Raw genomic sequence first — 12948 nt, 5'->3', positions numbered from 1 at the left:
CCAGCCTGACCCCCTCACCTCACACACAGAACCGCTAGTAGCCCCGCCCCTCCTTTTTAAAATTTCTCTCAAGACCCACCCATTCCTCTCTTTTTTTTTCTATTGGTTGCATACTCTGCGTCAGTCTGCGGGTTACCGCCTAGCAACGGCGAGCCCCTCTGGCAGCTGTCATTTCTATTGGCTGGAATGGCCAAGGAGGCGGGGCCTCGGCGTCCGGCAAAACCAATGGGCACAAAGAGACGACGGCACAACAGTTGCCTTTTTTAAAAAAAATAACACGCGTACCACGTGGGGCGGTGACGTCAGAGGCCGAAAACAAGCGACAGGCTGCGATCCGCCGCGACTCGGACTGCGCCCGTTGAAGGTTCTGACTGCGCGTCTCTCACCTGCCGGGCAGCGGGTCACGTGTTCAGCACCTGTGTCAGCGCGGGAAGGCGGGTATATAAGGTGGGTAAGGTGGGGGCTCTGTGTGTGGCAGGGGGAGCCGGCTGGGGAGCAGCAACATCATCTGTCACCGGCTGCAACAGTAACGGAAGCCGCTCTGTGTGTGTCTGGGGAACGTTCCCCTGACTGGCACCGAACTGGCGCGGCCCTCCTTCTCCGTGTTGTGACTGCCATTGACTTCTATCACTTTGTATTCTCCCTCCCCCCGACCCCTCCCTGTATCCCCCCGACCCTCCCTGTATCCCCCCGACCCCTCCCTGTATCCCCCTGTCCCCTCCCTGTATCCCCCTGTCCCCGACCCCTCCCTGTATCCCCCTGTCCCCTCCCTGTATCCCCCTGTCCCCGACCCCTCCCTGTATCCCCCTGTCCCCTCCCTGTATCCCCCCGACCCCTCCCTGTATCCCCCGACCCCTCCCTGTATCCCCCCGACCCCTCCCTGTATCCCCCTGTCCCCGACCCCTCCTGTATCCCCCCGTCCCCTCCCTGTATCCCCCCGTCCCCTCCCTGTATCCCCCCGTCCCCTCCCTGTATCCCCCCGTCCCCTCCCTGTATCCCCCTGTCCCCTCCCTGTATCCCCCTGTCACCAACCCCTCCCTGTATCCCCCTGTCCCCTCCCTGTATCCCCTGTCACCAACCCCTCCCTGTATCCCCTGTCACCAACCCCTCCCTGTATCCCCCTGTCCCCTCCCTGTATCCCCCTGTCCCCTCCCTGTATCCCCCTGTCACCAACCCCTCCCTGTATCCCCCCGTCCCCTCCCTGTATCCCCCCGTCCCCTCCCTGTATCCCCCCGTCCCCTCCCTGTATCCCCCTGTCCCCTCCCTGTATCCCCCTGTCACCAACCCCTCCCTGTATCCCCCTGTCCCCTCCCTGTATCCCCCTGTCCCCTCCCTGTATCCCCCTGTCCCCTCCCTGGATCCCCCTGTCACCAACCCCTCCCTGTATCCCCCCGACCCCTCCCTGTATCCCCTGTCCCCTCCCTGTATCCCCCTGTCCCCGACCCCTCCCTGTAATCCCCCCGACCCCTCCCTGTATCCCCTGTCCCCTCCCTGTATCCCCCTGTCACCAACCCCTCCCTGTATCCCCTGTCCCCTCCCTGTATCCCCCTGTCACCAACCCCTCCCTGTAATCCCCTGTCCCCTCCCTGTATCCCCCGACCCCTCCCTGTATCCCCCCGACCCCTCCCTGTATCCCCCGTCCCCCCTGTCCCCTGTCCCCTCCCTGTATCCCCCCTGTCCCCTCCCTGTATCCCCCCTGTCCCCTCCCTGTATCCCCCTGTCACCCAACCCCCTCCCTGTATCCCCCTGTCCCCTCCCTGTATCCCCCTGTCCCCTCCCTGTATCCCCCTGTCACCAACCCCTCCCTGTATCCCCCTGTCCCCTCCCTGTATCCCCCTGTCACCAACCCCTCCCTGTATCCCCCTGTCCCCTCCCTGTATCCCCCTGTCCCCGACCCCTCCCTGTATCCCCCTGTCCCCGACCCCTCCCTGTATCCCCCTGTCCCCTCCCTGTATCCCCCTGTCCCCTCCCTGTATCCCCCTGTCACCGACCCCTCCCTGTATCCCCCTGTCACCGACCCCTCCCTGTATCCCCCTGTCACCGACCCCTCCCTGTATCCCCTGTCCCCTCCCTGTATCCCCCTGTCCCCGACCCCTCCCTGTATCCCCCTGTCCCTCCTTGTATCCCCCTGTCACCGACCCCTCCCTGTATCCCCCTGTCACCGACCCCTCCCTGTATCCCCCTGTCACTGACCCCTCCCTGTATCCCCTGTCACTCACATCTTATTCTGTGTCACTGTGCCCCCCCGTCTGTGACATCTTATTCTGTGTCCCTTTCACTAAATCCCCATCACAGAAATCCTACTGTATCCTATCACTGATATCTCATTGTATTTCTTCTCTCTGACATCCCCCTGTACCTGCCCCGTTACTGACATCCCCCGCCTCTACCTGCCCCGTTACTGACATCCCCCTGTACCTGCCCCGTTACTGACATCCCCCTGTACCTGCCCCGTTACTGACATCCCCCGCCTCTACCTGCCCCGTTACTGACATCCCCCTCTACCTGCCCCGTTACTGACATCCCCCTCTACCTGCCCCGTTACTGACATCCCCCTCTACCTGCCCCGTTACTGACATCCCCCTCTACCTGCCCCGTTACTGACATCCCCCTCTACCTGCCCCGTTACTGACATCCCCCTCTACCTGCCCCGTTACTGACATCCCCCTCTACCTGCCCCGTTACTGACACCCCCCTGTATTCTCCTGCCACCCACACCCCACTGCCTCTCCCTGTCACTTACATGTCCCACTGTATGTACCTGTCACAGGATATTGAGAGTAGCCAGTGGTATGAAAAAAGCTGTGTGGCATCTCAGTTACCAAAACTTGGCCCTAGTTCCGCTTTAGTGATTATTCCTGGCGACACTCTCTGTAACCCTGCTGATTTGGCACAGTGTCCCGGGGGAACCTTCACTCTCTGCTTTCCCTCTGTGATTATATTATTCCCATCTCACAGCCCGTCACTGTTTCCTTCCTGCGTGCCTGTATCCTATCCAGGCCTTGGTCTGTGGGTTCAAGCAAATGCCAGAGGGGCTGCTGTAAGGTGCCATAGACACTCACTATTTATTGGGCCTATGGGGGGCTGTTTGGGCCTCTGTGTACTGAAAATCAGGCCCGGACTGGCAATCTGTGGGTTCAGGCAAATGCCAGAGGGGCTGCTGTAAGGTGCCATAGACAGTCACTATTTATTGGGCCTATGGGGGGGCTGTTTGGGCCTCTGGGTACTGAAAATCAGGCCCGGACTGGCAATCTGTGGGTTCTGGCAAATGCCTGAGGGGCTGCTGTAAGGTGCCATAGACACTCACTATTTATTGGGCCTATGGGGGGGCTGTTTGGGCCTCTGTGTACTGAAAATCAGGCCCGGACTGGAAATCTGTGGGTTCAGGCAAATGCCAGAGGGGCTGCTGTAAGATGCCATAGACACTCACTATTTATTGGGCTGCTGGGGGGGCTGTTTGGGCCTCTGTGTACTGAAAATCAGGCCCGGACTGGCAATCTGTGGGTTCAGGCAAATGCCAGAGGGGCTGCTGTAAGGTGCCATAGACACACACTATTTATTGGGCCTATGGGGGGGCTGTTTGGGCCTCTGTGTACTGAAAATCAGGCCCGGACTGGCAATCTGTGGGTTCAGGCAAATGCCAGAGGGGCTGCTGTAAGACTACTGGAACCTAAATGGCTCCCAGACTCCTACCTTTAACCCTTTCAGCCGTCCGTTCCTCTTCTTGAATTCTCTTGCTCTGACTTAAGAAAGAACCCACCTTTCCACACATTAATGTTGTATCATGGCTCCTCATTAGCCAAAGGATCTCACTACCTCTCTCCACTTGTACCTCCTTATGCTGCCATGCTGATATTCTATGCTTCTTCCTCCTGTTTCTCATACCACCTAATCATTTTAACTGTATCTGTATATATATATATATATATATATATATATATATACAGTCCAAAAGAGTTTCAGCACACCAAACATATAAATGCAAATTACCTAGGTGCTACCTCCGTGTATCCAATTATCCACAAATCCAGAAGTATAAGGTGCACACCAGGGTTTTAAATATAAAACATGACTTTTATTGTATCATACTGATAAAACAGATCAACGTTTCGGTCTCCACCTAAGACCTTTATCAAGATATATATATATATTTGCTCTGTTTGTTGCCCCTTCTGTGCTCTCAATGTATCGTAGGCCTATACATGTAGAGCTATAGCGGTACTTGCAAGGTTAGTTAGTAAGGTCCCATCGGAGCAGAGCTTTTTACTTTGGGCTGACATTAGAGCTCTAAGCCTGAAAGTAGGCCAGGGTGGAGCATTTGATGCTATCTTAGATTGATTCTGAGCATCTTGGCTTGGCACTCAGTGCACTGCCTGATGTAAGATAATAGAGTGTCCCTTGGTGTTGCTATTCTGTATGTCAAGTAGGTATTATGACTATATTGAGCACATTTCTTCTGTTACTTTTTGCAACTGAATGTTGGTAGATTCATTGTGTTTCATTGTTTCAGGTAACTGTCACTTAATTATCTTTTTGTGGTAACAGAGCCTCCTCGTTTCCTTAGATCTGTGCCTAACCATACACGTTTAGGGGCACAAACGACAGGCATGCCGACCGACATCTGGCCTGAAATCGGGCAGATATATCGATTGGGTTAAAAAATTCAGTCGGATCAGGGACCGCATTGGCTCGTTGATGTGGTCCCCGAACCGATTGCACCTATTACCGGCATTCTAATTCGAATTAGCCTGAATTCACCCGATATCACCCACCCGTAGATGGGGATATCGCGAGAAGATCAGCTCCCTTGGCGACCTCACCAAGCGAGTGGATCTTAACGTGTATGGGCACCTTAAAACCCAGTGAAAACATTCTCTGTCTGGTCTCATGAGCTGGTTATGTATTTATGTACTTTATTGCTTATTATTCAGCCACAGAGACGCACTTATAGGCCAACTTCAGGGCCTGTTTGATCCCACAGGTAAATAGGCTGATGACTGGCCAGGTTGGATACAGAGACTAGTGGCCAAATTGGCCAGTACTGGTAACTAGTGACTCATCCAAACAATAAGCTCACATACTATCTTCAGCCTCTGTTTGTTATTGGTTTGGTGCTACTTAACAGGTGACAGCTGTGCTAAAGAGACTTGAATCTTTTCAAGGTGTGTGTGTTTGTGCATTACTTGGCGCTGACCCATGTTGGGCTCTCTACACCCCGTCTGCTTGTTTGTCACTGCTTCAAGTGCAGCAGTTGTTTCCTTGTTTTTCTTTACAATATCGTGTCAAGATATAGGGGGTGTCAGTGGGAGCTGTGACAATTAGGGCTCAAAAAATACCCTTAGGGTGAAGACACACAGCTCCTAGTAGCAGCTACTTTTTCACAGCTACTAAATGCCAGAAAATCCCCTGCCATAGACAATACAGAGAATTGCCTCTGCTGAAACACACGATAATTATCAGTAAATAATCAGTATTGTCTATTTTAGTAGCTGCTACTAGTATCTCTGTGTAGGTTATTGATTATAAATATGCGTGTTGCTAGGTTATGAAGGTACAACAACAAGGTGTAGTATTTCTCTTCTATCTCCGTCGTCGTGCTGTGTGTTTACTGGCAACATGAAGTGCAGCCAAATCAAAGAGAGAGGTTAAGATTATGCTCCTATTTATCATTTGTGGTCTTCTTTCTTAAAGGGGTGGTAAACATTTATTTAGTATGTTATATAATGGCCTATTCTAAGCAACTTTTGAATTGGTCTTCATTATTTATTATTTTATAGTTTTTAAACTATTTGCCTTCATCTTCTAACGCGTTGCAGCTTTCAGATGGGGGTCACCGACCCCGGCAGCCAAAAAATCTATTGCTCTGTGAGGCTACAGTTTTATTGTTATTGTTAATAACTTTCTTTTCCGTTTAAATCCTCGCCTATTTATATACCAGTCTCTCACTTAAACCACTTAAACTCCAAACTGAAGAGCTGCTGAACAAAAAGTGTAATAACTAAAAAAAAAATGCAAATAATGAAAAAATGAAGACCAATTGCAAATTGTCTCAGAATATGACACTTTTGATTATACAAAAAGTTAACTCAAAGGTGAACAGCCCCTTTAAATAGATAGTAAAGCACAAGGAATTGGTATGTTGTGTTCATAGAACATGGCTTCTTTGCATGTGTGGATTTACTTGGGCAGATGGAAGAAAGGAAGCAGAAGCTTGTGTGTGAAGACACACTGAGCTACTTAGTAGCAGCTACTTGTCAAGGCTACTAAACGCCAGAAAATCCCCTGCCATAGACAACACTGAGAATTGCCTCTGGTAAAACACACGTAGAGACAGTTATGAATAAATGATCAGCTTTGTCTATTTTAGTAGCTGTGACAAGTAGCTGCTACTAGTAGCTCCATCTACTCTAGCAGTGGCGACTAATCTCATCAAATGTAAATTGCCGGTAGGAAAACATATGTCACTTCGACTTCCTGAAGTCACCCGAAGTTGCCACACGTTTTCCTACGAGTAATCTACATTCTCATCGGTAGGAAAGCATTTGAGGCAATCAGTCGCCTCTGCTAGAGGAGATTAATCAAATTAGCCAAAAATCACCCAACTTGTGTGGGCACATGGGGTAAAGATCTGGCTGTTTGACAAGGGGCTTGCAACGTGTATGGCCACCTAAGCTGTCTCACCTGTCTGAATAGCCATTCAGACAGGTGAGACAGCTTAGGTGGCCATACACGTTGCAAGCCCCTTGTCAAACAGCCAGATCTTTACTCCATGTGCCCACACAAGTTGGGTGATTTTTGGCCATGAGGCCATGGCTAGCTGTCTATTATCTGCCTGTAATTGCCTGTCTCTCACATGCCTGATTGTAACCTGTCAGTTATCTGTCAGTAACACACAGAATCTTAGCTTTCTTGTAAGTGTCAGGGCATTGTCAAACCCATTTCAGCAGCTTATCTGCCCATGTATGGACACCACCGATGGGCCTCCCCGACCGACATCTGGGCTAAAATCAGCCAGATCTCGATAGGGCAGGTTTGATTTTACCGTTGGATTGGGGACCACATCAGCTCGTTGATACGGTCTCTGAGCTGGCGGCACCGCCCTAGGGCCAAACGATCGAATTAGCCTGATATCAGATCAAATTAGCCCGATATCACCCACCTGTAGGTTGCTATCCTGTTAGTACTCCTTTATAGTTTGCTGATAATTTCCCATTCTTTTGATTCGTTTATTTCATTCTTCCTTTTTGATCTTGCAGCTCTCCCTCATGTTGCTACAAGAGACCAGCGCCGGAGACCGCCTGACACGAGCGGCTGCCAGGGGAGACCTATTAGAAGTGAAGAGGCTTCTCCATGAAGAGAGGATCCACCCTGACTGCCTAAACCGCTTTGGCAAAACTGCTCTGCAGGTGAGAGAGAGAAGTATGGCCACACAAGGTCATTTCCCAACATACTGGGAAATCATCTTTTATATAGGGAATTTGTCTTATGAGGGATTTAACTGATTTAGAACAGGTTAAGGGCCCCTAACATGGATTATGAAGAGCTGAAGCTCTCAATTTAACTTCATTACTGAATTTGCTCCTTGCAGGCTGAGCTCTGGTTGCATCTTTTTATATTCCTAGTGACTCACAGAATGAAGTAGGAAAAGCAATTAAGAAGTAACTTAATATAACAGCTCTGAATAGGTGCACTGAATACTTGCAGAGTACAAGCAGCCCAGTCCCAGAGGCACAAGGATCTGGCACATCTTGCTTGAAAAACAAAATATGCTGAGGATGCTGGTTCTGTCTTTATTAATAAAGGCTTAAGGTGGCCATACATGGGCGATTCTACCTGCCGGTATCGTCCTTTAGACTGATTCGGCAGCATATCAGCCCGTGTATGGGCACTAACGACGGGCATGCCCGATATGCCTGAAATCGGGCATATCTCAATCGGGTAGGTTTGATTTTTTTGTCTCGTTGATGTGGTCCCCGAACCAACGGGCGCCTATACCTGCTGCTCTAATTCAGTTGTTTGGCCCCAGTGCCAAATGCTTGAATTAGCCCAATACTGGCCATCTGGATATCGGGAGAAGATTAGCTCGCTTGCCGACCAGATCTTACCAAGTAATGTGGTCATACATGGGCTGATAGAAATTGTCAGCTTATTGACCCATGGATGGGGCCTTCCCAACAGCCTGCCTGACCAGAATTGAAGGACGAGGACCTAGTTGTTACAGAGATGCAATCCTCTAACAGTGGATCTCTCTAGGCCCAACTGTAAGTCTGAGGGCTAGTGAATCCGATAAAGATTCACTAGTCTGGCCACCTGATATCCAGCTGGAATAAAAGCATTGGCAGTTTACAGGCAGTTCCATTTCATTGCAGATATTGTTCCTCATACAAAAGAAACTGTGACTTAGTATAAAGTGTTCTTTTTCACCAGAGTAACGTGAGTTTCAGCTTGAGTGGCCCTGTAAATCCATATGTGTTTGCAAGCCTGTGCCAAATTTGCCTTGTCCTCGGTGAAGTTGAAAGGTTTCTGCAGGGTGGGGCATTCCTTATTATTTGCTTGTGCTCTTCTGTTGGGTGACCACTCCCTGTACTAAGGGTGTGTGCGCGACTGAACAACAAATTATGCCCCACGCCCAGCAGCCAGGGGTTAATTAAGGCACGGGTACAGTGTCACTGTGTTGCAGTAAATATCTGTGTATTCGTAAAGTGAGCTCGGAATGATTTATTTTCTCTTACTTTGTAGGCAATTGTTTTTATTTATTGTTTTACTTTCTTCCCTTTTTATTCTAACATTCCTTTTACAATCTCTTCTCCCCATAACCATATGACCTTTCTTTTACATAATTTAATACCCCCCTCTGTTGCCTTTGCTCCTCCTTCTTGCTCTCCTTTCCTCTGTAAGCTTAACCCTTTTTCACACTCATTCTTTCTCTCTAGGTCATGATGTTTGGCAGCACCCCTGTTGCATCAGAGCTTTTGAAACAAGGTGCCTCTCCTAATATTCAAGATGCATACGGCACCACCCCTGCTCATGATGCAGCCCGTTGCGGATTCCTGGACACCTTACAAGTTTTGGTCCAGCATGGAGCGGAGATCAACACACCTGATGCCTCTGGCTCCCTACCTATACACCTAGCCCTTAAAGCAGGTCACGTCCCTGTTATTACCTACCTTGCTCTTATCTCCGACCTTCAGCATCGGGATCGGGAAGGGCACACGCCATCACAGTTGGCCGCCATCTTGGATCCTCGCCTGGCTTCCATATTTGAGCTCAGCACATAGAGGAAATACCCAAAGTTGTCCAAACATGCCATGGGAACAATTTGATATGGTGCTCAGTTTCTTTTCCTAGTGCAATGCATAGTAGTGGGTAGCTACTCAGTATTATTGTATAGTTTAGCATGTTTATGACTGACTGCGGAGAGCTGCAATAGTACCAATGCCCTATATGTTGTCAGGAGTTTATAAATGCTGGGAACAACTGCAGCACCCTTCAGGGAAGGGGAACATTTACTAGTGGTTAAATGCTGTTGGTTTTAGGGTAATAACAATGCATTAATGAGCACTTCTTTGTGTACATATTTACATACATGTGGCCGGTTACGTGCAGTTTTTTTATTTTAATACTCAGGTCATGTTTAATTATTATTATTATTATTTTTAATAATTCTTTTCTCTCTTTGAAAGTCCCTGTCTTTCTGCAATTACTTTATACTTTTATATGTTTATGTTTAGTGAAAGTTTCTAAATTACAAATGCATTTATTTTAGATTTCAGTACAGTCCAAACTGCCCCAAAATATGATTCACAAATCAAAACCAAAATGGTAACCAATTACTCCTTATTGCTCCATATTTTCCAATACAAAAACAATTGGGCCCATTTTCAGTGGTACAGGCATTACTGTACTGTGCGGCATTACAGGGGCACCCAAGTGCTGCTCCGTGCTCTTTCTGTATACAGCACAGCCGCTCAGGTGCAGCTCTTTGTGTTCTATTCTAGGAGTACAAAGAGGTGTGCCTCGGTGTAACCAGGAAATTTCAGTGGAACAAGATGCAAAATAAAATAGTGCTTTGTCCCTGTTTTTGTACTTTGTAATGTACCTTGCCCTTAATGGCAGAAGTGCAAAAAAATGCCCCTTTGTTTAAGCACGGTGGTCCAGTGTCTTTATAACCACCTCCTTTATGTCTCTGCTTCACATAAGCCCTACATGTAACTCAACCTTTCCCAAATAAGATTTTCCTATGACTCTCCTTAAACCACTCCTATTGCACAATATAACCCCTCCATATAACTCCTCCTATTGCTCCATATAACCCCCCATAACTCCTCCTATTGCTCCATATAACCCCTCCCTATAACTCCTCCTATTGGTCCATATAACCCCTCCCTATAAGTCCCCCTATTGCTCCATATAACCCCTCCCTATAACTCCTCCTATTGCTCCATATAACCTCTCCCTATAACTCCTCCTATTGCTCCATATAACCCCTCCCTATAACTCCTCCTATTGCTCCATATAACCCCTCCCTATAACTCCCCCTATTGCTCCATATAATCCCTCACTATAACTCCTCCTATTGCTTCATATAACCCCTCCCTATAACTCCTCCTATTGCTCCATATAACCCTCCCTATAACTCCTCCTATTGCTCCATATAACCCTCCCTATAACTCCTCCTATTGCTCCATATAACCCTCCCTATAACTCCTCCTATTGCTCCATATAACTCCTCCCTATAACTGCTCCTATTGCTCCATATAACCCCTCCCTATAACTCCTCCTATTGCTCCATATAACCCCTCCCCATAACTCCTCATTTACCCATATTCCCTCTTTGTATAACACCTTTATACCGCTCCAGTTGACTCCTCACTTGTGGATGATATAGCCCCATAATAACACCGCCTGTAATTCTTACTTGTACCCACCTTTTCCCTATACGCAGCTCGTTTCTGCGCCTAGCCTTGTGTAACCTTGCTGTACAATTAAGTTAATTGCATTATATAAAAACTCAGTACAATTCCTCTGTTGCTGTATCAGCAAAAGTAAAATGCCATTCTGGCACAGAGGAATGTAGTTGTGGGTAGGCGGCCCTGCAGAGAAAGAATTTCTGTGTTCCTTCCCACATAGAGCCGTTCTGCAATGTGCTGATTCCGCCATAGTCTGCTCATTAGAGATTCCTACAGGCCGTGTGGGAGGCAAATGTCAGCCCCTCTGTCACTGCTTTAGGGACAACAGAACACAGACGGGGATCATGTGACTGCCCAAAATATTACCCAGACACCCCAGGGCCACAGCTTGGGCAGCACTTATATAAAGGGCCCTGCTTGAAGGAGTCACATTTATTAGTGCTTTGATTTCCGTTGGAGTTGCCTATTTATGAAGGAGGTAATGGGATTCTGCCATCTCTGAACCATACAAAATAGTAAAATTCTGCATCTATTCCATGTTTCTGCTATAGTGATGCTTTATACTGGCGCCATCTTCCCTTCCAGTCCCAATCTGTCATTATTATTATTATTATGCCACTGTGGCACCCCAGTCGTGCCCTTTGGCATCCCCACAGCTTTGCCTTTAGAGACATTTACTAAAACACACTCCCTGATGTCTCTTCCTAATATACTGTAGTAACGCGCGGGAATATTACTAGTGCTTTGGACATATTGCAGTTAATTGAAGTGTATCATAGAGCTTTCTGTGCTGATTAAAGGGAAACTATACCCCCAGAATGATCACTTATCCAACAGATAGTTTATATCATTGAATCTGGCCAATCTGGAATATATATCAGTAAATATTGGCCTTTTATATCCTTTCCCTTGAGCCGCCATTTTGTGATGGGCTGTGTGCTCCCTCAGAGATCAGCTGACAGGAAGTGATGCAGCTCTAACTGTAACAGGAAGTAGTGTGGGAGCAAAAGGCAGAACTCTGCCCATTCATTGGCTGATGGGGCCTAGCATGTATGTGTGCCTCGGCTTGTTTGTGTGCACTGTGACTCCTATGATCCCAGGGGGCGGCCCTTAATTCTTAAAATGGCAGTTTTCTATTTAAGATTACCCAATAGCACATACTGCTAATAAAGTATATTTATATGAAAATGGTTTATTTAGAAGAAGCAGGGTTTACATATGAGCTGTTTATGCAATATATTTATTGAGACCTACATTGTTTGGGGTATAGTTTCCCTTTACGGGCAGTCACACACAGGGCTATTTCAGGTGCTTTAAAGGGGATCCATAGTGATTGATGTGAACTTAGAGTTAAATGAATTGTCTGGAAATTATCAGGCTTTTGGCTGAACAGCTTCTCTGAAAGTCATGGTAACTGGCTGTACTGACCCTTTGCAATTGTTTTTTATTTTTTATGTTTTTTTTAGTTATTTAGCTTTATATTCGGCAGCTCTCTATTTGGTATTTGAGCAGCTAGCTGGTTGCTAGGGCCTTATTTACCCCAGCAACCAGGCAGTGGTTTAAAAGAGAGATGGGACTATGAATAGTAGAGAGCCTGCACGGAAAGATAAGTAATAGAAACTAACTATAATAATGAAACTGTAGCCTCACGGAGCAATAGCTTTTGGCTGCCGGGGTCAGTGACCCCCATATGAAAGCTGGAAAGAGGCAGAAGAGAAAGGCAAATATTTCCAAAACTACTTAAAAAAAAAAAAACAATTGCAAAGTTGCTAGGAATATGGCATTCTATAACATACTACCTGTAAGGTCTGTGCTACTCCGCTGTTTTTGGGCTACTAAAACTGGAGCCAGTGGGGCTTGGGTCACTTACCTGCTGCCTCTGGCTGGAACTCTGCTTGGGGGCGGGGCATCTCTGGGGGGGCACCTGGGAGAGGGGAACAGTACCCTGGCCTGTTGCATTTCCTAAAAAAAGAGGGGCCCCAGCCTTGGGCAGCAGGTAAGTGACTAAAATCAATGGGGGGTGATGGTGATTTGATCT

The 12948-nt window shown here is 47.8% G+C and overlaps 1 protein-coding gene across 1 annotated transcript; it reads left to right on the top strand.

Annotated features, from left to right (window-relative positions):
- The first annotated feature begins 219 nt into the window (after nt 1-219).
- On the top strand, nt 220-12665 carry cdkn2d (cyclin-dependent kinase inhibitor 2D). The gene is given in 3 exon segments (NM_001079371.1): nt 220-447; nt 7257-7406; nt 8934-12665. Coding segments are annotated over 2 exon segments (486 nt in total). The 5' UTR covers nt 220-447; nt 7257-7265; the 3' UTR covers nt 9279-12665.
- The last annotated feature ends 283 nt before the right edge of the window (nt 12666-12948 follow it).

This window comes from Xenopus tropicalis, chromosome 3 (genome assembly GCF_000004195.4).
Source record: "Xenopus tropicalis strain Nigerian chromosome 3, UCB_Xtro_10.0, whole genome shotgun sequence".
Classification (NCBI taxonomy): Eukaryota; Metazoa; Chordata; class Amphibia; order Anura; family Pipidae; genus Xenopus; species Xenopus tropicalis.
This window is presented reverse-complemented; position numbering and strand designations above follow the sequence as displayed.